Source organism: Moschus berezovskii, chromosome 17, assembly GCF_049115385.1.
Source record: "Moschus berezovskii isolate FMDL1 chromosome 17, NW_MosBer_1.0, whole genome shotgun sequence".
Lineage (NCBI taxonomy): Eukaryota > Metazoa > Chordata > Mammalia > Artiodactyla > Moschidae > Moschus > Moschus berezovskii.
The window spans coordinates 58715965-58743632 of NC_142476.1; the positions used below are offsets into that span (position 1 = coordinate 58715965).

Consider the following 27668-nt stretch of genomic DNA (forward strand, 5'->3'; position numbering starts at 1 on the left):
GAGTTGGACACGACTGAGTGACTGAACTGAACTGCCTCCTTCTAAAATAACTGGTTAGGTACCAAGCAAACCACAGGCATCTTTTAGGTCAAATATCTTCCATAGTATTTTCAGATATACTAAAGATGGAAGACACAGAGGATGGCATATCTGTTTTGAGTCACAAACTATAAAAACTCTCTAGAGCAGCGGTCCCCAAACTTTTTGGCACCAGGGGCCAGTTTCGTGGAAGATAATTTTTCCACGGACCCAGGCAGTGGGGGATGGTTTCGAGATTATTCAAGCACATTTACTATTTACCTTATTTCTAATCTCATGACGCTGCTGATCCAACAGGAGGTCCTGGTCTGTAGCCTGGAGGTTTGGGACCCCTGCTCTAGCAGAAAGGCAGCTGAAATCTTAACATTCACTCTGCCAATCACATGGCAAAGAACAGTTCTCCCCACTAGCAGCTTTGTTTCACTGGGTGTGTTTTGGCACAGTGAACAGACAGCATGTGTGGGAAGCCTGTTGTCTGGCCTCAGACACAGAAGGACTTGCCCAGCTCCCTGGGCTGCAAACCAGGACTTGCACCAAGGTGGGAAGGCCTGGAGACCAGGGCAGTCAGGCTCATGACAGGAGGAGGGGTTGGATTTCCTTTTCGAGGATTATTATTGCTATGAGGCAGTAAAGTTAAGAGAAACTTTTCATTCTGACACTTTAGGAACAAGTTAATCCCATTTCTGAACATAACTATATATCTCATTGATAACCTTGTGAGGGCCCCACATCTGGATCTTCTTTAAAGTCAGTTACATCACCTTCTCCATTTCCCTCCTATTCTTTTGAACGTGGCATTAGTGAGGGGCAAGTCTCTGATCATGGCCCCAAGAGGAACTGTGAGTTGGGGAGGCGCTGGGACAGGAATGAGGGGTTCCCCTGAGCCCCTGGTACTGTGCACGCCAGTGTGGGGCTGAGGAAGAAGGAGCGCTCCAGGGAAGAGCCAGCTGACAGGGCAGCTGGCTGCCCCAGCCAGGCCTTCACACCCAGTCAACGTATATAAATGCTTTTCCACTCAGAAAGTAGGTTCAGAGGGAACAGTGATGATAATGGATATGAACTGTGCAAAAAAGCCAAATAGCACACCCCTGGGAAAAAGAAACAGGGTGATCAACCCTATACTAGAACAACTGAATCCCTGGATCCAGGCAGCATTAGTTGCCTGATTTCCTTAGAACGTTAACCAAAGTAATTACATGGCAGCAAAAGCTCAAAGAAATCTCCTTTTTCTCTAAGAGGAAGGCAGAGGACCATTAATGGATGTAAAGCAAGAAGACACATTCCAAAATCTGCTCAATTAATTAACACCAGTGAGGACAATCTGGCATATTACTGCAGCTGTTTGTAAAAAAGGAACATTTGCCTCTCTAACTGCTGCTTTGTTCTAAAAAATAACTCCATTCTGTTCTACAAAAGCAAGGTGGCAAGTGGGGAGACAATCGCTAACTTAATGGTCCTACTGCGGCCTTTTGTGAACAAAACCTCTGTGCTTTTAGCAGCTTCAGAGCTACATTGGTCTCTCACCAGTAACACTATTCAAAGCTGCAAGAAGAAAAGATTATGTTAAATGTAATCACAGTTCAAGGCTTCACAGATTTTCCTTTGATCCGCCTCTTAAGGGGATTTAGGATATACTCACGGATCAACCAAGTAAAAACACTGCCCTTGTGCCCAGAAGAAGCCAGCTGCTGCAGACCGCAAGCACTGAGGCCACACCCTGAGGCAGGGATACAGCCCCACGGCCTGGCCCTGGGAGCCACGCTGGGCTGAGCTGCAGAGGACAGCCTGGCTGGTGCCCACCCGTTGGCCACAGCCCACCCTCCTGAGCTCTCTCATCTGACTTCTCTCTCTAGAAACCTTGAATCAGAAACTAAGACAGTAGGTCCACAGGGCTGTCCTGCCCCTAGACTGGGGTACACTCTTGTCAGTCCAGATGCTGCTGGATGCATGTTCTGGGGCCACCTAGGGCTCAGCGTCAGGGAAGGGCCCTGCCTCACTGCCAGCATCACAGTTCAGTAGTCCCTTCCCCATGCTCCTCCACTCATGCCTGCTCTTTTTTGCTAGGTTTTCACTTATCATCACTCTTCACATTGTGGGTCACATATCAAAGGACACTATGGTTGTGGTTAACCTGATGCTTCAATAAAATAAAACATAGGGTTATTTAAACCTATAGAACTCTGGGTGCCTTTCCTAAAGAGATGGCTTATCAGGCACACACAGTGAGTGACCTGCCACATTCCAGAGCTAGTGTGGGGTGCTGAGAGACAAAGCAGGGCCCAAGTCCAGGACTTTTTCAATCCACCTTTCTCTTTCACACTGATATTTTCCTTTTAACTTTCTAGAATAAAATTTGCACTCATGGTTTTGCATTTACATGGCCTACCTATCTCTAGGACTCTCAAAATAGCACGTTTAGCTTGTCCTAAGAGTTAGAGTCCACAAATACCAAAAGCTCTATTTAACCTCACCAAGCTCCGTGTGAGATTGCATGAGGACACCAGCCAAACACAAATTCTGGGCTGGGATGGGCAGCAGTGCTGTCTGGAGCGAGCCGGGCCTCCTCCTGGCCCAGGCCTCCCTAGGGTCTGTTTCTTGACTCACTTAACACACATTTATTGAATACCTATGCTGAGCCAGGTACCTAACTCAGCTGGGGCTAGCAGCGAAAAAGACAAACCAAATCCTTCTTCTCAGAGCTACCGTGTTCAAGTTGGAGAAGCAGACAGTAAAGCAAACTAACAAATTAACCAGAAGGATTCCAGCAAGTAAAGGTGTCAATGTACAGAATTAGGGGGTGGGGTGATGGGGTCTGAGGGGCTGCACTGTTTTTAAGGTAAGGAGGCTAAAGAAAGTGCTCTGATACAATGACACTTAAAGAGATCTGAAGGACAAGTAAGAATTATTCATGCAAATGTCTGGGAAAAGAGAATTCTAGACAGAGAAGGGTTAAACACACAGTCCTGAGGCACGCTGTGTGTTCACAGTGGGGCTGGAACCCAGGGACGGTAGAGAAGACAGACAGGATGAGGTCAAAGAGGAGGACAGGACCAGATCTGACAGAGCTGTGTGCAGCCAGTGTCAGCGGCTAGGTGTACAGTGCAGCTGGCAGGCCCCTGCAGGATTTGAAGCAGGAGAATGATATGGTCTGATTACAATTAAGGTTATATACAAATGAGGAGGCCCCCAAAATGCACTCTGGTGGGAAGTACTTCTAGGCTAGTCCAACAACTCAGTGGTGTTGCCCAGAATTTCAGACAATTAAATTGTATCACCAACAGCCTACACTGGGCCAGGGAAAACCATGCCATGGTTGTGCCCACTGCTCCTATTCAGATGGTCCTTAGCTGACTGCCCACAACTCCACAGGCCTTCTAACATCTTCATCTCTCAGAGATTCTGATTCTAGCAATGAAGCCCTTCACCTACCACTGGTGACAAACTACGAATAGGGCCTCAATAAACAGCCATTTCACAAGTTTACCAACTTTACCATTGGCCAAACTGTGACTCCTGCTCCTGACTACAGCTAATACTAACTGTGGGACCTGGGAAAGCTCCTCTTCTCTCTGAGTTTTAATTTTTCCCCTTATCAAATGAAAGTTAAGAGGCTCTTAAATTCTTGCAAATCTAAAGAAAGAAAAGTATATATGCACACATAATTATATTTTTCATTTCACAGTATTTATGATCCATTTTTTTTGTCGGCCATAGGTCTCATATTAAAAACTCAGCCTGCTGCTCCTATTTTGCCTTTCAAAGTTGTAATCAATTGACCACATCCACCGTTGCAACAGTACTTCAATCTTCCCTCTCATGGACACTCAGTGTAAATCAGCACTATCAACTAGTCTGCTTTTTAAAAAGGAGAGGAGAGGAAATGTAGAGAAGGATATAAAGGAGAAGAAAAGGAGGAAAAACTAACATGATGTTATTGTGTGAGCCACAAGATGTGCGATTTGAAGAAATCTTCTAGCTATCCAAATTTGTCCCTGAAACTCAATTTTGTCCTCACTCCTAAACTAATGATGACAGATGCAGGCCTTTGTCAACATGCAAGAATGCTTATAAATTATATTTTATAAACTTTTCTTCCCATTAAGGGAAAGGTATTCATTCAAATGTGGGGCACACACTAGTACATGTGGAATGATTTTAAGTGGTGCATGAATGTATAGTTTTAATAAATTTGTAATTTAACTTACCAAAAACTATTAGCAAACTAAATTATTTCTTCATAGATATTAATGTTTGAGACAAAGCTATGCAAAAAAGGGTGATTCAGTTTAAAGTGAATTTTAAAAAACTGCTAAGTAAGCACAAGACCAGAATTACCAAAATTCTGAAGGTAGCGTCTGAATGAGCAGTGGGAAAACACGGGAGGTCTTCATTTCAGAATCCTTTTAGTTGAGGTCAAAATAATTTATTGGAGAATGGTAGGGAAGAATTAGCTTCCCTGGTTGCTCAGTGGTAAAGAATCCACCTGCCAACGCAGCAGACGCAAGTTCGATCCCTGGGTCTGGAAGATCTCCTAGAGAAGGAAATGGCAGCCTACTCCAGTATTCTTGTCCAGGAAATCCCATGGACAGAGGAGCCTGGCGGGCCAGTCCTCAGGGTTGCAAAGAGTGGGACACAACCTAGCGACTCAGCACACATGCATGCAGAAAAGAGCTAGTTAGTCTAAAATTTAGTCTATAATTCTCAAGTCTACAATTTTTCCATATATAATTTTTTTTACTCAAAAAAACTTTTCTCTTAGCTACCTATCTTTATGTATTTCCACTGAGAACCCCATGTTCTTAAAAGGAATAGAATTACACCACTAAAGAATTTGAACTAGAAAATAATCAGTTTAAAAAAAATGTCTGTTTTCTTCACTTATATTGGAACATTATCAGCTGCCTTCTAGATTTACTTACATTTTTCAGGTGGTGTTATTGTAATAGTCTGAGCTGTAAATTCTTCATCAAAATATCTGGTGTCTGTCTCAGACGTTACTTGAGGCTTAAAAGGAGGTACAAGCTGTAAGAAGCAAAAGGGTACTATTAACAGACTTTAACTTAGGAAAATACATTTCTAGGATAAAATTAGAGAGCAAGTACTGAATGAATAGTGTATGAGGTTAGACTTCTCGGTCACTGCACAAGGCAGATGTGTCTTTGGCTTCATGGTCGGAGGTATTTGGCTTCCTGGTTAAGTCTAAACAGAGAACTGTAGATACTTTGTTGTTCTATGTAACATTTGAGGGGATATGTGAAATAGAACAAATGAAAATCAAAGAAAAGAATGGGAAGAGGATATTGAAAAGTCTGCCCCAGTATTTTTTCCTAGAAAAGTACATATAAAACCAATGGATCTGGACTGCTGTCACAGAACACAGGGTCTTCCTGCTACAGGAAAAGCACTTGCTGGCTTTCTCTAGTTCTTCCTGGTACCTGGCTGAACAGGTTATTATTAAAAATGCAACTTAATAACACAGTTATTACCTAGGTCACAAATAGAGCACGGCCTCTGTACCTGGCAAAGACCTGTAACTCTGCTAACCTGAGATGGGCCTTACTATCTACCTGCACTGAAGAGGGGCTTGTGGCAGCCCCTGAAGTGATGTGCAAACGTTCTGTTCATAGATTTGATCAGCTCCTCACAGGGAACCATGACCCAAAAGACTAGAGGGAACTACTTTAAGGGTTCAGAGAACTGGACTCATTTGCCTCCAACCCACAGCAGGCACACGGTGGGGGAAAAGTCCTGGGCTGCTGAAGGTTACAGAATCCTGAGCCATGTGAATCTCTGCATCGGTAGCCTCCACTGGCCAGTGGGACTGGAGCCAGGAGGGGGCTCCTGCTTCTCATGGCTCCCAGCCTCACAGGTGAGAGTCTACAGGTTTCTTTTAACACAGGGAGCCCAGCCCCAGAGCATACTCTGACAGACACCACTCTGATGAATGGTGGTATTCATTCTGATGCTCTGATGAGTACCATGAAGAGAGAAAAATGAAAAACAGAATGACAGAAATTAGTATGTTTTATAAAAAATTTACAGAAACGAATACCCAATGGGCATCACTCAATGCACTTTCCACACTGTCACCAAATTTATGTTAAATAATAAGACAAAGATCTTTAAATTATTCTCTAGACGGACTATGCTTTAAAAAACCATAAGCAAAGTTAAAAGCATGTTTTCAAAATAAAGGACCTCATTTCAGTTTATAACACATGTTATAAAGCATTTGAAATTTCTTTTCTTTTGAACATTCTTTCTCTATGCCCCCAATACACAGATATTCTAAAGTCTCTATCTATCACTAGCAAGCACTCTTTCTTGGGGGTACTGAATCAAGTTCAGGTTGCACTGATCAGCTGTTGCTAAGATAACAACATATTTCTAGCTGCCCTGTGAGGATGACTGGACACAAGCAAGCAGTTCACGCCACTGATGGAAATCTTCCCTCTTCCATTCATTGAAAAGTGCAATCTCACACTGCTTTATCCTCCTTCAAAAGACTTTTCAACATCTGACACACACACACATACATCACCATTACACCTCCTCCTCAATAAAATAAAAGTTCCATGAGAGGATTATTTTGCAAATCCTTCAATGGCATCACAGACATACATACAAGAACACCAATGGTGATAGTGATTGCAGAATTTGGGTTTTTCCTTCAAAAAAACAGAGAGATAACTGCCTCTCTTGCAGGCAACTAGGAGACAGGGATTTTGGTTGTAACTTTCTTTCTGATTCACCATTCTACAAATGTTCCAAAAATAGGTCTCACCCTTCTAATAAGAAATTAAGCACAAGAAATTCTTAGAGCAGAAATGGCTTCTATTGAGAATGTGGAGTAGGTTTTGCTTATCTCTGCCCACCCTTCCCATCTGTTTCCTTCTGATGGCAGAAACTTAAATCTGCCTTCACGTTAAGGGAAAGATGTTATCTTTTTAGATGAGAGACAGAATGGTCACCTGAAACTTAAAAAAAAAAAATTGAAATGAACTTTATGCAATTTTCACAATACTACAGGGAGCTCAAACTAGTGTCTATTCAAATATCATGATATCGCATTACCTGACCACCTCTCTCAAACACCTGCCCTCCCCTCCCCATCACTTTCTATCCTCACACTGCTTTCTCTTCAAAAAACTTTTCAACATCTGATGCATATCTAGCTATATATACACACAGAAAAAATACGGGTTTATTATCATCATAATTGTGTCTCCTCCCCAATAAAACATAAGTTCCATGAGAGCAAATCCTTATAAAAAAGATTTATTGAGGTATGGTTGACATAAATTGTAAATATATTTTAATGTAAGAGTATACAAAAAAAGTATACAATTTCATGTTTTGACATATGTACACACGCATGCAATAAAGATGATGAACCCAGCCATCACTTGTAGATGTTTTCTCACGACCCTGTGTAATCCTGTCCTCTCTTCTATTCACCTGCAGGCAACAGCTGATCTGCTTTCTGTCATGAATGATTTGCTTATATTTTCTCAACTTCTATGTATTTGGAATCGAATAATATGTATTCTTCATCTGGTTGTTTTCACTTAGCATGATTATTTTGACACTCATCCACGTCACTGCATGTACTGACAGCTCATGCATTTTACTGTTGGGTAATTTTTGTTGTTTTTCAGTCTCTCAAGGACTGCAGAACACTAGGCTTCCCTGTCCTTCACTATATTCTGGAGTCTGCTCCAACTAATGTCCTTCGAGTCGATGATGCCATCCAACCATCTCATTCTCTGTCTCCCCCTTCTCCTCCTGCCCTCAATCTTTCCTAGCATCAGGGTCTTTTCCAATGAGTCGGTTCTTCACACTAAGTAGCCAAAGTACTGGAGCTTCAGCTTTAGCATCAGTGTTTCCAATGAATATTCAGGATTGATTTCCTTTAGGAGTGACTGGTTTGATCTCCCTGCAGTCCAAGCGACTCTCAAGAGTCTTCTCCAACACCACAGTTCAAAAGCATCAATTCTTTGGCCTCAGCATTCTTTATACTCCCAACTCTCACATCCATACATGACTAGTGGAAAAACCATAGCTTTGACTAGACGGATCTTTGTTGGCAAAGTAATGACTCTGCTTTTTTAATATGCTGTCTAGGCTGGTCACTGTTTTTCTTTCAAGGAGCAAGCGTCTTTTAATTTCATGGCTGCAGTCACCATCCACAGTGATTTTGGAAAATAAAATCTGTCACTGTTTCCATTCCCCCCCCGCCCCACTTCTATTTGCCATGAAGTGATGGGACTGGATGCCATGATCTTTGTTTTGTGAATGTTGAGTTTCAAGCCAGCTTTTTCACTCTCCTTTTTCACCTTCATCAAGAGACTCTTTAGCTCCTCTTCGCTTTCTGCCATTAGAGTGGTAACAACTGCGTATCTGAAGTTACTGATATTTTTCCCAGCAATCTTGATTCCAGCTTCTGATTCATCCAGCCCGGCATTTAACATGATGTACTCTGCATATAAGTTAAACAAGCAGGGTGACAATATACAGCCTTGACGTAATACTCCTTTCCCAATTTGGAACCAGTCTACTGTTCCACGTCCAGTTCTAACTGTTGCTTCTTGATCTGCATACAGGTTTCTCAGGAGGCAGGTAAGATGGTCTTGTATTCCCATCTCTTGAAGAATTTTCCACAGATTGTTGTGATACACACAGTCAAAGGCTTTGAGGTAGTCAATGAAGCAGAAATAGATGTTTTTCTGGAATTCACTAATTTTTTCTATGATCCAACAGATGTTGGCAATTTGATCTCTGATTCCTCTGCCTTTTCTAAATCCAGCATATAAAGCTCTACCAGACAATCATTTTGCCTCGTTGCATTTCTTTTTCTTGGGGATGGGTTCGGTCACCACTTCCTGTATAATGTTACAAACCTCCATCCATAGTTCTTCAGGCTCAATGTCTATCAGATCTAATCCCTTGAATCTAGAATGGCCTAGTGGTTTTCCCTACTTTCTTCAGTTTAAATCTGAATTTTGCAATAAGGAATTCATGATCTTGAGCCACAATCAGCTCCAAGTCTTATTTTTGCCGACTTAAAGGTGACATAGATTCAGTTCAGTTCAGTTCAGTCGCTCAGTCGTGTCCGACTCTCCGCGACCCCATGAATCACAGCACGCCAGGCCTCCCTGTCCATCACCAACTCCCGGAGTACACTCAAACTCATGTCCACAGAGTCGGTGATGCCATCCAGCCATCTCATTCTCCGTCATCCCCTTCTCCTCCCGCCCCCAACCTTTCCCAGCATCAGAGTCTTTTCCAGTGAGTCAACTCGTCGCATGAGGTGGCCAAAGTATTGCAGTTTCAGCTGTAGCATCAGTCCCTCCAATGAACATCCAGGATTGATCTCCTTTAGAATGGACTGGTTGGATCTCCTTGCAGTATAAGGGACTCTCAAGAGTCTTCTCCAGCACCACAGTTCAAAAGCATCGATTCTTCGGCGATCAGCTTTCTTCACAGTCCAACTCTCACATCCATACATGACCACGGGAAAAACCATTGCCTTGACTAGACGGGCTTTTGTTGGCAAAGTAATGTCTCTGCTTTTTAATATACTATCAAGGTTGGTCATAACTTTCCTTCCAAGGAGTAAGCGTCTTTTAATTTCATGGCTGCAATCAGCGTCTGCAGTGATTTTGGAGCCCAAAAAATTAAAGTCTGACACTGTTTCCACTGTTTTTCCATCTATTTCCCATGAAGTGATGGGACCAGATGCCATGATCTTTGTTTTCTGAATGTTGAGCTTCAAGCCAACCTTTTCACTCTCCCCTTTCACTTTCATCAAGAGGTTCTTTAGTTCTTCGTTTTCTGCCGTAAGTGCTGTGTCATCTACATATATGAGGTTATTGATATTTCTCCCGGCAATCTTGATTCCAGCTTGTGCTTCATCCAGTCCAGCATTTAAAGGCAAAAAGATAGGACAACGAAAGATGAACTCCCCAGGTCAGTAGGTGCCCAATATGCTACTGGAGATCAGTGGAGAAATAACTCCAGAAAGAATGAAGAGATGGAGCCAAAGCAAAAACAATACCCTGTTGTGGATGTAACTGGTGATGGAAGTAAAGTCCGATGCTGTAAAGAGCAATATTGCACAGGAACCTGGAATATTAGGTCCATGAATCAAGGCAAATTGGAAGTGGTTAAACAGGAGATGGCAAGAGTGAATATAGACATTTTAGGAATCAGCGAAGTAAAATGAACTGGAATGGATGTGTCTTAGCAGGCAGGAAAACATTAACCTTACTGTATATTCCCATAGATGACTAGGTGCATGGTAATGAGTAGTAGTAATATTTTGAAAGGAATCTTTCTATCTGAACAGTAGGTCTGAACAGTGGGCTTAGAATATTCAGTAAACTATGTTGTAAACAGATGTGCTGTCATCCGGGCTTTGTTGCTCCATTCTTAAAGCACAGGCAGAATAGACTTAGTATAATTCTTAAGAGCCTTAGGATGTTTGGAATGATAAAATGAGTACTGGCTTCAATTTAAAGTCACCAGTTGCACTGTGCATGTGTGCTCAGTCGCTCAATTGTGTCTGCCTCTTTATAACACCATGGACTACAGCCCATCCGGTTCCTCTGTCCATGGGTTTTTCCAGGCAAGAATACTGGAGTGGGTTACCAATTTCCTCTTCCAGGGGATCTTCCTGGCCCAGGGATTGAACCCACGACTCCTGTGTCTCCTGCAATGGGAGACAGATTTTTTACCACTGAGCCACCTGGGAAGCCCCACCAGCTGCATTAGCCCCTGACTCAAAAGAGTCAGTCTTTTGAAACTTTGAAGCCAGGCACTGACTTCTCCTGTCTAGCTATGGAATCTTCTACATGGCATCTTCTTCCAAAGGAAGGCTGTTTTAAATTCATTGAAAATCTGTTTTTTACTATAGCCACCTTTATTTATTATCTTAGCTGGATAATTTGCTGCAGCTTCTTACACGGTACTTGCTCTTTCACTATGAGCTTTTGTTATGTATGGAGACAGTTTCTTTCCTTAAACCTTGTGAAGCAACATCCAGTTTCAAGATTTTCTTCAGAACCTTCCTTACCTCTCTTTGGCCTTCAAAGAATGCAAGTGTCAGGGCGCGGCACCAGATTAGCCTGTGGCCTATGGGAATGCTGTGGCTGCTTTGATCTTCTATCCAGACAATTTAATAATGCTGTTTTGCATTTTTATCATTTGTGTGTTCATCGGAGTAGCAGTTTTAATTTCCTTCAGAACTTTTCCTTTGCATTCACAACTTGGCTAACTGTAGAAGCCTCGTTCTGGGCTTATCTTTGCTTGCAACACGCCTTCTTCACTAAGCTTAATCTTTTCTAGCTTTTGATTTAAACTGGGAGACATGCAATTCTTCCTTTCCCTTGAACACTGGGAGACCACTGTAGGGTTATCAATCAGCCTTCTTTCAATAATGTTGTGTCTCAGGGAATAAGGAGACCCGAGAAGAGGGAGAAAAATGGTGGAACGCCCAGTCTGCGAAGCAGTCAGAACACACACAACATTTACTGCGCATCCATTAAGTGTGGCTCATGGAGCCTCCAAACAATTAAAGTAGTAATGTTAAAGATCACTGACCACAGATCACCATAATAAATACAATAATGAAAGAGTCTGAAATGTTTCAAGAATTATCAAAATGTGATAGATACATGAGGTGAGTATATGTTTTTGGAAAGTGGCACTGATAGACTTGATAGGCACAGGGTTGCCACAAACCTTCAACTTGCAAAAACATGCATTTTCTGTGAAGAACAATAAAGTGAAGTGCAATAAAACAAGATCTGCATGTATTCCTTAAGAAGGACAAAGAAGTATGTTTGAGGGATCACTTATTAATGCATTTTAATTGAACTATAAAACATCTGCATTGAAAAATCAAAAATGAACTTTTTGGCCAACCCCACAAGTAAAGAAAGGATAATGTCCATGTACGAAGCTAGTGGAAAGATTAAAAGACAAAAGTGGTAAAGCCATCTATATCCACCATAAGCAGTTATTATCAAAAACAGTGATCATGAGGCGAGGAGAGTACAAGTGCAGGATTATTAAAGTACATTTGAAAGTCAAAGATCAGCAACTTAAAACAATTTTATATGTATATATATGGCAGTAATTTGCTGATAACCACAAATAATCTGTAAGAGATACACATACAAAAAATAAGTCCAGATATAACACTAAATATAGTCATCAAACCATGAGAACAAAACAAGAAGGGGGGGGAAAGACCTACACAAACACCCCCAAAACAATTTTTAAAATAGCAAAAAGAATATACTTACTGATGATTATCTTAAATGTAAATTGACTAAATGCTCAATTCAAAAGAGAGAGAGTGGCTGAACAGATACAAAAACAAGACCCATATATATATGCAGCTTACAAACTCACCTCAGGTGTAACGATACAGACAGAAAATGAGGGAACTGGAAAAGGTACTGCATGAACATGAAAATCAACAGAAAGCTGAAGTACAAATACCTAGACAAAACAGACTTTAAAGACCAATGCCAGAGACAAAAGACATTACACAATGATCAAGGAATCAACCCAAGAAGATATAGTAATTATAAATATATATGTATGCACCCAACATAGGAGACCTTCAATATATAGTGAATACATACATAGGGAAAGCAGATCAATCATGTCCGCCTCTTTGTGACCCCATGGACTATACAGTCCATGGAATTCTCCAGGCCAGAATACTGGAGTGGGTAGCCTTTCCCTTCTCCAGGGGATCTTCCCAACCCAGAGATCGAACTCAGGTCTCCAGCATTGCAGGCAGATTCTTTACCAGCTGAGCCACAAGGGAAGTCCAAGAATACTGGAGTGGGTAGCCTATCTCTTCTACAAAGGAGCTTCCTGACCCAGGAATCGAACTGGGGTCTCTGCACTGCAGGCAGATTCTTTACCAACTGAGCTACCAGGGAAGCCCAATATATAAGGAAAATATTAATGGACATAGAAGTAGAAATTGGCAGGAACACAGTAACAGAGGCAGACTTTAACACTCACTTACATCAATGCACAGATCATCCAGATAGAAAATCAGTTAAGGCTTAAAATGATGCATTAGACCAGAAGGACTTATTCATTTATATATGCATGTATGTATATGTACAAAAATTTATAAAATTATATATTATATATATAAATCAATTAGGTCCATCTGGTCTAATAAATAATAATACAAATAATACAAATAATTACAAATAATAATTCATATGTAGTTATATATAATAATATACATTATATAATAACTAAATTTGTCCCTAAATATTGTCTTCTTTATGACATTATTTAACATGGAATTTTCTTAAATTGCTTTTTATACTGTTTTTATCTAATGTATAGAAATATATTTTCTCTGTGATTTTATTAGTTTTAAGAGGTTTTTTGGTGTGTGTGTGTGTATTCCTTAGTGTTTTCTGCATATAAGATCATGTCATCTGTTAACGGAAGTAGTTTTACTACTTCCTTTTCCATTTGATTGCATTTTATTGCCTGTTCTTTCTAAATACTGACAACTTTCTAGTATTATGTTGAAAAGAAGATCATCTTATTGTTGATAGGCTGAAAGTAGGCATCCTTATCTTCTTCCTTATCTTTGGGGAAAGCTTTCAGACTTTCATCATTTGAGTGTGTGACCTGTGAGTTCACAAATGGTTTATATTATGATGAGGAAATTTCTATTTCTAGTTTTCTAAGTATCATTTTGTTTGCTTGTTTTGGTTCTTTTACCATGAAAAGAGTGTTGAATTTTGTCAAAAGTTTTTTCTGTACCAACTGAGATCACTTTTTCTTTATTCTATTAAAGTAAGGTATTACATTGATTGATTTTTGGATGTTGAATTTTTGCATTCCTGGAATAAGACTCACTTCATCAGGACGTATAACCCCTTTAATATGTCACTGATTGGTTTGCTAATACTTCTGTGGGAATTAACTGGGGATAGTGCTGTGTAGTTTTGTTGCTGTGTGTCTGCATAACTTTGGAATCAGGGTAATGCTGCTCTAACAGAGTCAGCAAGCATTCAGTTCAGTTCAGTTCAGTCACTCAGTCGTGTCGGACTCTCCGCGACCCCATGAATCACAGCACGCCAGGCCTCCCTGTCCATCACCAACTCCCAGAGTTCACTCAAACTCATGTCCACAGAGTCGGTGATGCCATCCAGCCATCTCATTCTCTGTCGTCCCCTTCCCCTCCCGCCCTCAACCTTTCCTAGCATCAGAGTCTTTTCCAGTGAGTCAACTCATCGCATGAGGTGGCCAAAGTATTGCAGTTTCAGCTTTACCATCAGTCCTTCCAATGAACACCCAGGATTGATCTCCTTTAGAATGGACTGGTTGGATCTCCTTGCAGTCCAAGGGACTCTCAAGAGTCTTCTCCAGCACCACAGTTCAAAAGCATCAATTCTTCGGCGATTAGCCTTCTTCACAGTCCAACTCTCACATCCATACATCACCACGGGAAAAACCATAGCCTTGACTAGACGGACCTTTGTTGGCAAAGTAATGTCTCTGCTTTTTAATATACTATTAAGGTTGGTCATAACTTTCCTTCCAAGGAGTAAGCGTCTTTTAATTTCATGGCTGCAATCACCATCTGCAGTGATTTTGGAGCCCCCAAAAATAAAGTCTGACACTGTTTCCACTGTTTTTCCATCTATTTCCCATGAAGTGATGGGACCAGATGCCATGATCTTTGTTTTCTGAAAGTTGAACTTCAAGCCAACCTTTTCACTCTCCTCTTTCACTTTCATCAAGAGACTTTTGAGTTCCTCTTCACTTTCTGCCATAAGGGTGGTGTCATCTGCATATCTGAGGTTATTGATATTTCTCCCAGCAATCTTGATTCCAGCTTGTGCTTCTTCCAGCCCAGCGTTCCTCATGATGTACTCTGCATATAAGTTAAATAAGCAAGGTGACAATATACAGCCTTGACGTACTCCTTTTCCTATTTGGAACCAGTCTGTTATTCCATGTACAGTTCTGACTGTTGATTCCTGACCTGCATACAGGTTTCTCAAGAGGCAGGTCAGGTGGTCTGGGATTCCCATCTCTTTCAGAATGTTCCACAGTTTATTGTGATCCACACAGTCAAAGGCTTTGGCATAGTCAATGAAGCAGAAATAGATGTTTTTCTGGAACTCTCTTGCTTTCTCCAAGATCCAGTGGATGTTGGCAATTTGATCTCTGGTGCCTCTGTATTCACTACTCTTCAATTTCTTTGAAGAATCTGCGAAGGGGTGGCATCGTTTCAATGTTTGAATAATTTTCTAGTGAAGCCATCTGATCTTGCGTGGGCTTTTCTTTATTGGAGTTTTCGGTTTACTTTGTCCCTATCAGTCCTTATTAGTGTTTTCAGTTCAGTTCAGTCGCTCATTCATGTCCGACTCTTTGCAACCCCATTAATCACAGCACGCCAGGCCTCCCTGTCCATCACCAACTCCCGGAGTTCATTCAAACTCATGTCCATCGATTCGGTGATGCCATCCAGCCATCTCATCCTCTGTTGTCCCCTTCTCCTCCCGCCCCCAATCTTTCCCAACATCAGAGTCTTTTCCAGTGAGTCAACTCGTCGCATGAGGTGGCCAAAGTATTGCAGTTTCAGCTTTAGCATAAGTCCCTCCTTTAGAATGACTGGTTGGATCTCCTTGCAGTCCAAGGGACTCTCAAGAGTCTTCTCCAACACCACAGTTCAAAAGCATCAATTCTTCAGCAATCAGCTTTCTTCACAGTCCAACTCTCACATCCATACATGACCACGGGAAAAACCATAGGCTTGACTAGACGGACCTTGGTTGGCAAAGTAATGTCTCTTCTTTTTAATATACTATCTAGGTTAGTCATAAGTTTCCTTCCAAGGAGTAAGCGTCTTTTAATTTCATGGCTGCAATCAGCATCTGCAGTGATTTTGGAGCCCAAAAAAATAAAGTCTGACACTGTTTCCACTGTTTCGCCATCTATTTCACATGAAGTGATGGGGCCAGATGCCATGATCTTAGTTTTCTGAATGTTGAGGTTCAAGCCAACCTTTTCACTCTCCTCTTTCACTTTCATCAAGAGGCTTTTGAGTTCCTCTTCACTTTCTGCCATAAGGGTGATGTCATCTGCATATCTGAGCTAGTATTTAGATATATTCAGATTTTCCCATCCAAGTACTAACCAGGCCCGACCCTGCTTAGCTTCCGAGATCAGACGAGATCGGGCGCGTCCAGGGTGGTATGGCCGTAGACATATTCAGATTTTCTACTGCTACTTGGGAGGCTTCCCATGTAGCTCAGCTAGTAAAGAATATGCCTGCAATGCAGCAGACCAAGGGTCGATCCCTGGGTTGGGAAGATCCCCTGGAGAATGGCATGGCAACCCACTCCACTACTCTGGCCTGGAGAATTTGATGGACAGAGCAGAGGAGCCTAGTTGGCTAAAGTCCATGGAGTTACAGAGTTGAACACGACTGAGTGACTAACACACACACTTCTACTTGAGTCATTTTGGCAGTTTGTGTGTTTCTAGGAATTTTTCCACTGCATACAGGCTTATCCACTTTATAGCTGTTCACATTATCCTCTTAACAATCCTTTTTATTTCTGTAAAATCAATATTAATGTTTTTCACCTGTGATTTTAATATATTTTTTCACTTTCTTAGCCAGTCTATTTAAAAATTTGTCAATTATGATCTTTTCAAACAATCGACTATTTTTGGTTTTATTAACTTTCTCTATTTTTTATTTTCTATTTCATGTATAGCCACTCTAATCTTTATACAAAAAGCTGGCTAACCTAGAGAGGTGATGAAATTCACTTAAAGAAGTTATAACAGTCTTAAAACTGGGTGCAGCTAAGAACAGAACTGCAAGTTTAAAGCAAAAGTGATAGAACCAAAAGAGAATTAGTCAATACCACAATTACAGTTCAGGATTTTACTTATCCTCTCTTATTAACTGATAAAAGCAAGTAGTCAAACAATCAGTAAGCATGTAGAATACTTAAAAACTATTAACCCACTTGATCTAATTGACATTTATAGAACACTATATAACAAAGAAACACATTATTTTCAATGTATATGAAACACTCAACATAAATCATATTTTTTCACAAAACAAACCTCAAAAATTTAAAGTATTTAAAATTATAAAAGTATGTTCCTTAACAATAGAATTAGACTAGAAACCTAAACAGAAAAATAGTTAACAAATCTCCAAATATTGTAAATCAAACAACATACTTCAGTAATCTATAGAGTAAAAGAAGATATCATAAGGAAAATTAAAAAGCATCTTGAAATAAAAATTAGATCATACTATGACAAAAAAAACTTACATGATGCAGCTATAGCAACGCTTAGAGGTAGTAAAAATACAACACTACAAGATCATATTATAAAAGAAGAAAGGATTCAAATGTATTAAGTTTTCAATGTTACTGGCTAAAAGGAAGAGCTAATTTATAACACAAGGTAAAAGGAATAGAAAAATAAAGCAAATAATCCATTAACTCAGTGTCAATGAATACAATACTTAAAGTATTAAAATTCCTTGAAACACATATGAACTATAAAATCTTTTTGAAAAGAAACAGATAATTAGAAATGCTGAACATACACTGAATAAATTGAATTTCTTTAGTCCAGGCTCAGATGACTCCACAGGACATCCTGTCAACACTGAGAGCGGAAATATAGTAACTCTATGCAAACTTTTCCAAAAATAAAAAAGGGAACACCATTTATTTTCGGTGTCTAGTATTATTATCCTGATTCTAAAACCAGATAGTACATGAAAAGAAAAGTATAGCCCAATGCTTCCTATGAATATCAATGCAAAATCATAAAATAAAAAACTAACAAAAATCTAGCAATATATAAAAAAGATAATATACCATGATTGTTTAGAAGTTTATTCTAGGCATGCAATATAGGTATAATATTTGAAAATCTATGTTATTCACTATATTAATAAACTAAAGTAGAAACATTACACAATTATCTCTATGAATGAAGAAAAACAAACTGACAAAATCCAGCACCTCTTCATAACAAAAGTGCTCAGGAAATAAACAGCATATAATTTTAACCTGGGAGATGGCAAGCATAAAAAAACCTATAGCTAATATCATAATCAGAAGGGGAAATGTAAATACTGTCTCCCCCAAATTAGTAATAATTAAATGTCTATTCTCACCATCTCTATACAACATTGTTCTGGCAATCTTAGTCAATGCAAGGAGGCAGGAAAAAAAGAGATAAAAGGCATACAAGTTGGAAACAGATGAGACGATCATCTATATTATATAGACCATCACCTTAAAAAAATGGCACTAAAACTAGTAAGTATGTTCAAACCCGGTAAACTAGTGAAATACACCTAACACCTCCACTAAAGACCTATTTACCTCAATTTCCTCAATTTCTTTTACTCAGTACATAATGTCTGACTTTCAACAAAAAAATTACAAGACATACTAAAGGGATAAAAATGTATATTTTCAAGATACAAAGCGAGCCTCAGATATGACAGAGAGAGAGACAGATGTTGGAATTATGAGACCAGGAATTTGAAGCAGCTATGATTATTACACTAAAGGCTTTAGTAGAAAAAGTGAACTACGAGCAAGAATGCTGCTGCTGCTGCTGCTAAGTCGCGTCAGTCGTGTCCGACTCTGTGCGACCCCATAGACGGCAGCCCACCAGGCTCCCCCATCCCTGGGATTCTCCAGACAAGAGTACTGGAGTGGGCTGCCATTGCTTCTCCGACGAGCAAGAACAGTAGATAAATGGAATCTCTAAGAAAGCATCAGAGGAAATGCTAGCAATCAAAAACACCACCACAGAATGCCTTTGTCTTTGATAGGTTCACCAATAGTCAGAACACAGTCAAGGAAATAATTGGTGAGCTTGAAGATATTGTTAACAGAAACTTTCAAAATGAGAAACAAGAGTAAAAAAGAACAGAATATCCAAGCATTCTGAGACAACTATAAAAGATGTATATGTAATGGGACTAAGGGAAGAGGAGGGACAGAAAGGCACAGAAGAAATACTTGAAGCAAGAATATTCCAAAATGAGTGCTAGGCACCATACCACAGATCATTTGGTCTTACATTTAGGTCTCTAATACATTTTGAGTTTATTTTTGTGTATGGAATTAGAGAATGTTCTAATTTCATTCTTTTACATGTAACTGTCCAAGACATACAAATGGCCAAAAGGCACACGAAAAGATGCTCAACGTCGCTAATTATTAGAGAAAACGGACTCAAAACCACAATGAGGTATCACCTCACATTGATCAGAATAACCATCATCAAAAGTCTACAAATAATAAATGCTAGAGAGAGTGTGTGGGGGGCAAGGAACCCTCCCTCACTGTTGGCAGAGATGTAAAATGGTATAACCACTGTGCAGAACTGTATGCAGGTTTCTTGAAAAACTAAAAATAGAACTACGTATGATTCTGCAATCCCACTCCTGGACATATATCTGGGGAAAATCACCATTTAAAAAGGTACATGCACTCCACTTTTCATAGCATCACTATTTACAATATCGAAGATATGGAAGCAACCTGACTGTCCACTGACAGATGAATGGACAAAAAAGATGTAGTATACACATATACAACAGAATATTGCTCAGACACAAAATAATGCCATTTGCAGCAACATGGATGGGCCTAGAGAGTATCACACTAAGTAAAATAAGCTAGACAGGGAAAGATAAATATCATATGATATCGCTTACATGAAAAACCTAAAAAAAGATACAAATGAACTTATTTCCAAACAGAAAGAAGACTCACAGGCACAGGAAACAAACTTACAGTTACCAAAGGGGAGAAGCAGTAGGAGAGATAAATTATGAGGTTGGCATAATATATACACTACTATATATAAAATAGATAACCAAGAAGGATATACTGTAGACCACAGGGAACTATACTCCGTATCTTGTAATAACCTATAAGGGAAGAGAATCTGAATACAAAGAAAAATATACATATATGTACAACTGAATCACTGTGCTATACACCTAAAACTAACAGGATATTGTAAATCAACTATACTTCGATTAAAAAAAAACCAAACTAATGTGATCTATGACTGTATTAATTGTAGGTTAAAAAAAATGTAAGGTGAAACCATGGTAACACTTATCAAAAGAAAGCTGGAATAACCATATTAATTTCAGACAGCGCCGACTTCAGAGGATTGAAAGTTATCATACAAAAAGAAACATTACATAACGATAAAGGGGTTAATTCTCCAGAGACATAACAATGCTTAATGTATATGCATCTAACGAGAGAGTTTCAAAATACAATAGCGAAAAACTGATGGAACTGTAAGGAGAAATAGATTTAATTCACAATGATAGTTGGAGACTTTTAACATCCCTTTATCAGTAAAGTGAAGTGAAGTCGTGGAGAAGGAAATGGCAACCCACTCCAGTACTCTTGCCTGGAAAATCCCATGGAAGGAGGAGCCCGGTAGGCTACTGTGCATGGGGTCGCAAAGAGTCAGACATGACTGAGCGACTTCACTTTCACTTTATCAGTAATTGACAGATTCAGAAGGCAGAAAATTAGTACGGACTGAAAAGCACCATCAGCCAACTGGATCGAATTGATATTTATAGACTACCTCCTCCAACAATAGCAGAATACATATTCTACTTAAGTTCACAGAACATTTACCAAGAGAAACCATATTCCAGGTCATAAAACACATCTTAAATTTAAAAGAACAGAAATCATACAAAGGTATGCTCTCAGACCACAAAAAAATTAAACTGGCAATCAGTAATATAAATATATCTGGAAAAGTTCCAAATAGAGATCAAATCGGAGAAGGCAATGGCACCCCACTCCAGTACTCTAGCCTGGAAAATCCCATGGATGGAGGAGCCTGGTAGGCTGCAGTTCGTGAGGTCGCAAAGAGTTGGACACGACTTCACTTTCACTTTTCACTTTCATTTATTAGAGAAGGAAATGGCAACCCACTCCAGTGTTCTTGCCTGGAGAATCCCAGGAACGGAGGAGCCCGGGTTGCACAGAGTTGGACACAACTGAAGCGACTTAGCAGCAGCAGCAGCAGAGATCAAATAATACAGTTCCAAATAACACATGGGTCAAATAAGACATTTCAAGAAAATTTTAAATATATTTTTAAGTAAATAAAAATAAATACAACTCATCAAAGTTTGTGGGATGCAGTAAAAATAGTCTATATAGGAAAACTTTGCAGCACTGAATCACACATTCAAAAAGAAAGCTCTAAAAGTAATCATCTATGCTTCCAATTTAGGAAGCCAGAAATAGAAGAGCAAATAAAATCCGAAATAATAAGAAAATAAATAAAAATGAGGGTAGAAATCCATAAATTTTAAAATTGAAAACTGATAGAGAAAATCACCAAAATCACAAACTGGCTTTTTGAAAAGATCAAGAAAATTGATGAACCTCTGCCACATTAAAAAGAAATTGTGTTCTATCAGGCCTTCTGGCATTTATAATAGTGTTTTGCACAAATCCTATTTGGTGCAAAAATTTTAATTTTTACATTGAGGATTATACTATTGCTCATTGTGCCAAAAATGACTTCTCACATTTAATGTTTATATGTTGAACTCTACTGAGCTCAAAATTACTACTGTCTGTTCATTTTTTGTGACACTCGACTGTTTCACCTCTGTTTATCCTCTTATTTTATCCATTTTTCAGTGCAATTTTGTTTTAGGTGAGATTCTTATACAGAACATCTAGTTACATTTTGTTTTTAACCCACTTGAGGGTTTTAAAGCTTAAACCATTTGCATTTCATATCATAACTAACATGGTTTTGACAGCTGTCTGTGTTCTTTTATATCCTCAGTGCAATGCCTCACAATCAACAGAAGAGAGTAATTTTAAAGTTAAACTGTCAGAACATTTGGTAGATATTTGTGGCTCATTTTTCTCTGATCTGAAGTCTTAGACTGGACTACCATTTGAGTAGGATAAGGAGAACATCAATGTGAAACTACCTAGATGCATCTGTTTAGCCTCTTTCTTTTTTCTGTTTGGTGTTCATGTTGTTCTTGTCTAACCTTGCTTTACTTAAGAAAACAACAACAATCCCCAACAGTGGCATAACTGTCATCAATCACCAAATTCTTCATGCTGAATTTTTCAATCAGAAAATAGGAAGTCATGATTCAGTCATGAAAAGTGCCAGTGTAACTTTAATACATTTCACCAAACAAAGAAAAAGATACCAGATGGCAGCATGGATCACCATAAGGCGATGGAGAATGCTACTAGTAGTAAATATAAAGCATTGTTAGCACATTAAAATATAATTGTCTAAAACTAAAGAGAATTATGATATATTGTGATGGTTTATAATATGTGAAAGTAGAATATATGAAAATGAAGAATGGAAGGGGAGACAGAAATATGCCATTCAAAGTGATATGGTTATAATATTAATTGAAGGCACAGTATGGTAAGTTAAACATACATACAGAAAACTCTAAAACAACCTCAAGACAAAAAAACAAAGAAGAATAGCTAATGAGACAATAGCTAAGATAAAATCAAAACAAAAATATTCAAAAGAAGGTAGATAAAAAAGGAATAAAATTGCAAGATGGCAGATTTAAACCCAACTATGTTAATAATTGAATTAAATAAAAATGGGCTGCACATTCCATTAGAAGTCATATATTATCTAATGAATAAGGAAAAAGTCAAAGTATGGTGCAGTGATTAAGCCTGTGTGTTCCTCTTTCTCCTCCTACCATGGAGATAGACCCCATGATGTGCTAAAAAGTCTGGCTAGCGCCTGCTGTCTCCATAATCCACCTTTCATCTCCCCCAAACCTGCTAAGACTTAGAGAAGCCAAAAGGTGGAGTAGAGAAACATTACTGGATGACAAGCAGTAAGAATTACAAGAGCTAAATGAGCTGTTCAAACCTGTAATTGCTGCTCAAAAACTAAGTAAAAGTACAGATCGTCAATCTGGTGGTACATGCACAGGCGGAGTACTAAAGGAGGTAAGTGTAAGTTCTCTCTTGACTGCCGTGAGAAAATGTGACGCAGGCAGTGAAGAACTTGAAAAATATACTATAGATAATTAGGATGAGAATAAACCAGAAGCACTGAGTAAGAAGCACAATAAGGCAGAAAAGAAAAGCTCCAAAATTGAGAGTGTGCAAATACTTTCTTGAACTACTAGAAACAACAAACATGGCTGGCTTTGGGTATGCCATGGAGGGGCAGATATTTGCATGCATCATGACCCACTTCCTTCTGGATTTATACTGTGTCGTTTATCTTTCTTAAAGAAAGAAGAGAATGAACAGAAAATGTCATTAAAAGATCTAATAGAGTGTTCTGCCCTAGGTCCAAATACTGCCAAAATAACTCCAGAATCTTTCCTTATATGGAAGGAAAAGACAAGAAAAGATGGATAAACTTGAGCAAGAAATGGAAAGAAGGACTTCAAAACAGGGTAGGCACTAGTTTTCAGTGGTTGTGAAATGTATGAATTTCGCCCTGAGCTGACTGATGATAACAAGGAGGAAGCAGACAATACCTGTTACACCCAGGGAACAGGTGGAGATGAGGGAGATGATTCAGTGAGGGATGTAGATGAGACAGGTATTACTGTAGCCACTCTTCAAAGATTGTAGCCCATATACTTCAGAAAGAGATATAAACAAATTAAGCAAAACTTCTCTGGTGCTTCAGACAGTGAAGAATCTACCTGTAATGCAGGAGACTCAAGTTCGACCCTGGATGGGGAAGATGCCCTGGAGAAGGGAATGGTTACCCACTCCAGTATTCTTGCCTGGAGAATTCCATGGACAGAGGAGCTTGGCAGGCTACAGTCCATGGGGTCACATAGGGTTGGACATGACTTAGCAACTAATACTTTCACTTTTAACTTTATTTAGATTTCACCAGTTCCACTTAGGGCCCTTTTCTATTCCAAGATCCAATCTAGAATTCGATACTACATTTAGTCATGCCACCTTGATCTCTTCAGTTTGTGAAAGTTCCACAATCATTCTTTGCCTTTCATGAAGCTGACACCTTTAAACCTATCTGACCAGTTATTTTGAAGTATATATCTCTCCATGCAGGTTTCTTCAGGTTTTCTCATGATCATATTGAGGTTATTCATTTTGAAGAATACTACAAAAGTGATACAGCCTTTTCATGCTATCATATCATGGGTTACAATGATTTTGCAATGTCTGCCAAGTTTTTTTTCTTTTTAACTCTAAAATTACTCTTGTAATCTTTGTAAATATATATTTTGAGAGAGATATGTGGACATGCAAATATTCTGTTTCTTTACTTTTACCTACTAATTTTAGCATTCATTGGTGAATCACATACAGCAATTTTTATTCTGGGGTTTTTAATGATAATTTTCTATTTCCCTGATTCCTTCTACCTTTATTAATTGGAATTCACCTAAAATGAAGATGGGGCTTCCCTGGTGTCTCAGGTGACAAAGAATCTGCCTGCAATGTGGGAGATCTGGGTTCAATTCCTGGGTCAGGAAGATCCCCTGGAGAAGGGAATGGCAACCCACTCTAGTATTCTTGCCTGGAGAATCCCATGGATCGAGAAGCTTGGCAGGATATAGTCCACGAGGTCTCAAAGAGTCAGACATGATTGAGCAATACTACTACTACTACTTTAATGAAGACATGTCTCTTTTCAACATGTTATCTTTTGTTCAATCACTAATTTCACAGTACAGACTCAATGGACATGTATCTCATTCTTTGGGTCACATACAATATTTGTTTTGCTACTGAAACTGTTCCAGCTTTCACCAGTGGGAATTACTTAAGGTTGGTTCCTGTGTTCCATTAACATGAACCTTTCCATCTACCTTCCTTGTTTTGTTTTCTTTTTTACTTTCTGGCACCACAAAATTCTTTGGGCTCTTCTTTTACCTTCCCCATCCCAGCTGTGAGATCAACTACTTCTCCAAATAACTTTGATTCTTTTTACTGATATTTAGAATGATATTTAGTAATGAATATTTCAATGTTAGATGTGATTAATGTCATATTTAATGGTAAACAGTGTTTTCTCCATAGAAACAATGTTTTCTCTCCTTAGAAACAAAACCAGGATGCTAACTCTCATCATTTCTATTCCACATTGTAGAAAGATCTTGCTGCTACTGTTACTGCTAAGTCACTTCAGTCGTGTCCGACTCTGTGTGACCCCATAGATGGAAGGCCACCAGGCTCCCCCGTCCCTGGGATTCTCCAGGCAAGAACACTGGAGTGGGTTGCCACTTCCTAGCCAATATAATAAACAAAAAGAAATAAAATACATACAGATTGAAAATGAAGTAAAGCTTTTTATCTATATAAAATATGGTCATCTATTTAGATAACCCTATGTCATGTACAAAAAAACTACTAAAACTAATGGCTTGTAGGATACAAGATCAACATACAAAAATCAATCCTATTTCTACTGGTAGCAAACAATATGAAAATAAAATTTTAAAGTATCGTTCACATCAGAAGAAATGAAATACTTATGGATAAATTTAACAAAATATGAATAAGAACTAAACACTGAAAATTATGAAACATTACTGAGAGTAATTCAGTTCAGTTCAGTTCAGTCACTCAGTCGTGTCCGACTCTCCGCGACCCCATGAATCACAGCACGCCAGGCCTCCCTGTCCATCACCAACTCCCAGAGTTCACTCAAACTCATGTCCACAGAGTCGGTGATGCCATCCAGACATCTCATTCTCTGTCGTCCCCTTCTCCTCCCGCCCCCAACCTTTCCCAGCATCAGAGTCTTTTCCAGTGAGTCAACTCGTCGCATGAGGTGGCCAAAGTATTGCAGTTTCAGCTTTAGCATCAGTCCTTCCAATGAACACCCAAGATTGATCTCCTTTAGCATGGACTGGCTGGATCTCCTTGCAGTCCAAGGGACTCTCAAGAGTCTTCTCCAACACCACAGTTCAAAAGCATCGATTCTTCGGCGATCAGCTTTCTTCACAGTCTAACTCTCACATCCATACATGACCACGGGAGTAATTAAAGAAGGCCTAAATAAATGAAGAGGTCCAGCATTTTCAAAGGCCAATCCTTCCCAAATTCTTCTATAAATTGAACACAGTCTCACAGAAAACTCCCAGCAGACTTTTTTGTATAAAGTTGACAAACTGACTATAAAACATATAGAAATCTACCTAGATAAATGCATATAAAACATCCTACCAGAGAATCTGAAAGACTGAAGTCACTTCAAAGATCATACTTTCCTGTGGGTGTAAAACAACTTGTCCATTTCCACACAAGAGAGAAGCAGCAAATCTAGGATGAGTACCTCCACCTTCCAGTACTGAGTTATTTAGAGTGGTACATGATGATACTCACAGTTAAGATTAATTCATTTTTAACTTTCCTAGGAAGAGGTTCTACTTTCTCCTAAAGGTGCTCATGCTCAGGCGCTCAGTCCTGTCTGACTCTTTGTGACCCCCCCCGGACTGTAGCCTGCCAGGCTCCCCTGGCCATGGGACTTCACAGGCAAGAATACTGGCAGGGAGCGCCATTTCTTCCTCCAGGGGATCTTCCCAACCCAGAGCTCAAACCCACATCTCCTGCATTGGCAGGTGGATTCTTTACCACTGAGCCACTGGGGAAGCCCTTCCACTAAACATACCAGTATCTTCACACATACCTTCATCTGGAGAGTTTACCATGATACATATCAATAGGAAAATAGCCAATAATCATGTCATAGATCTATAAAAAGATCAATTCTCCCAAAGCATATTAGTAAAACTGAAAAATATCTAACCTTAGAGATGAAGAATAAGTGATGTATTTTAAAGATATAAATCCCCTCAAAAATGTTTGAAAACACAGGTAAATTCATGAAAATAGCAACTGTATTAGCATTCCTATAATTAATTCCTTGTTTGTTGTAATACAATACAAACCCAAATAAACCCAATCATATTTCCACCACCTTTTAGAAAGAGTGTCAAAATTTAAGCATGCTGCTATGACACGGTTCTTCTTCAGGTATATGAAGATGGCTGAAAACATCAGTGCCATCTGACATCCAGGATACCACCCACACCCCCGAGTAAACCTGTAGCAAGTGTCAATGAGTAGAAAGTTTGTGATCTTTGTGGTTGTGCTTCCTTATGCAGGATACTTAACATTTTTGCTCAAATTAAGCAGCAACTATTTTTATCTAAACTCTAACAATTTAAATTCACTTCTTCACATACATCATCTGAAGCTATGTTTTGGCAGCTCCTTGTCCTGCCCTTCTTGCTCGCTTCTCCAGTTTCATTCACCACAAGGGAGCTGCCTGGGTATCTTAACAGTACCTTCACTTTGGGCATGCTGAGCCCATGGGGCAGAGACAGGATAAGCGTTGTTTCTTCACTGTGTGCTGGCTGGGTTCTCAGAGCATTCGTTAGGTGATGCCAAACTACAATCTTATTAACGTATCTGACTCTTTGAATAGTACTGAAGAAAATCCATATTCTACCTCTTCCTTAAAGTTAGTAGTGCCATACCAGTGCCCCATATTTTGTCTCTTAA

The 27668-nt window shown here is 39.4% G+C and overlaps 1 protein-coding gene and 1 pseudogene across 6 annotated transcripts in view; one reads left to right on the plus strand and one right to left on the minus strand.

The window, feature by feature from the left end:
* Positions 1 to 27668, minus strand: part of AKT3 (AKT serine/threonine kinase 3) — a 294820-nt gene that overhangs the window by 8529 nt on the left and 258623 nt on the right. For all 6 annotated transcript variants that reach the window (XR_016039635.1, XM_088845506.1, XM_088845504.1 and 3 more), the window contains one exon: positions 4959 to 5061. Coding sequence is in view for 5 of the 6 variants with exons in the window: in XM_088845506.1 (XP_088701632.1) it covers positions 4959 to 5061 (103 nt within the window). In the remaining variant the exon portion in view is untranslated. The remainder of the gene's footprint in view (positions 1 to 4958; positions 5062 to 27668) is intronic.
* LOC148775171 (zinc finger CCCH domain-containing protein 15-like) lies at positions 5156 to 26575 on the plus strand (annotated as a pseudogene).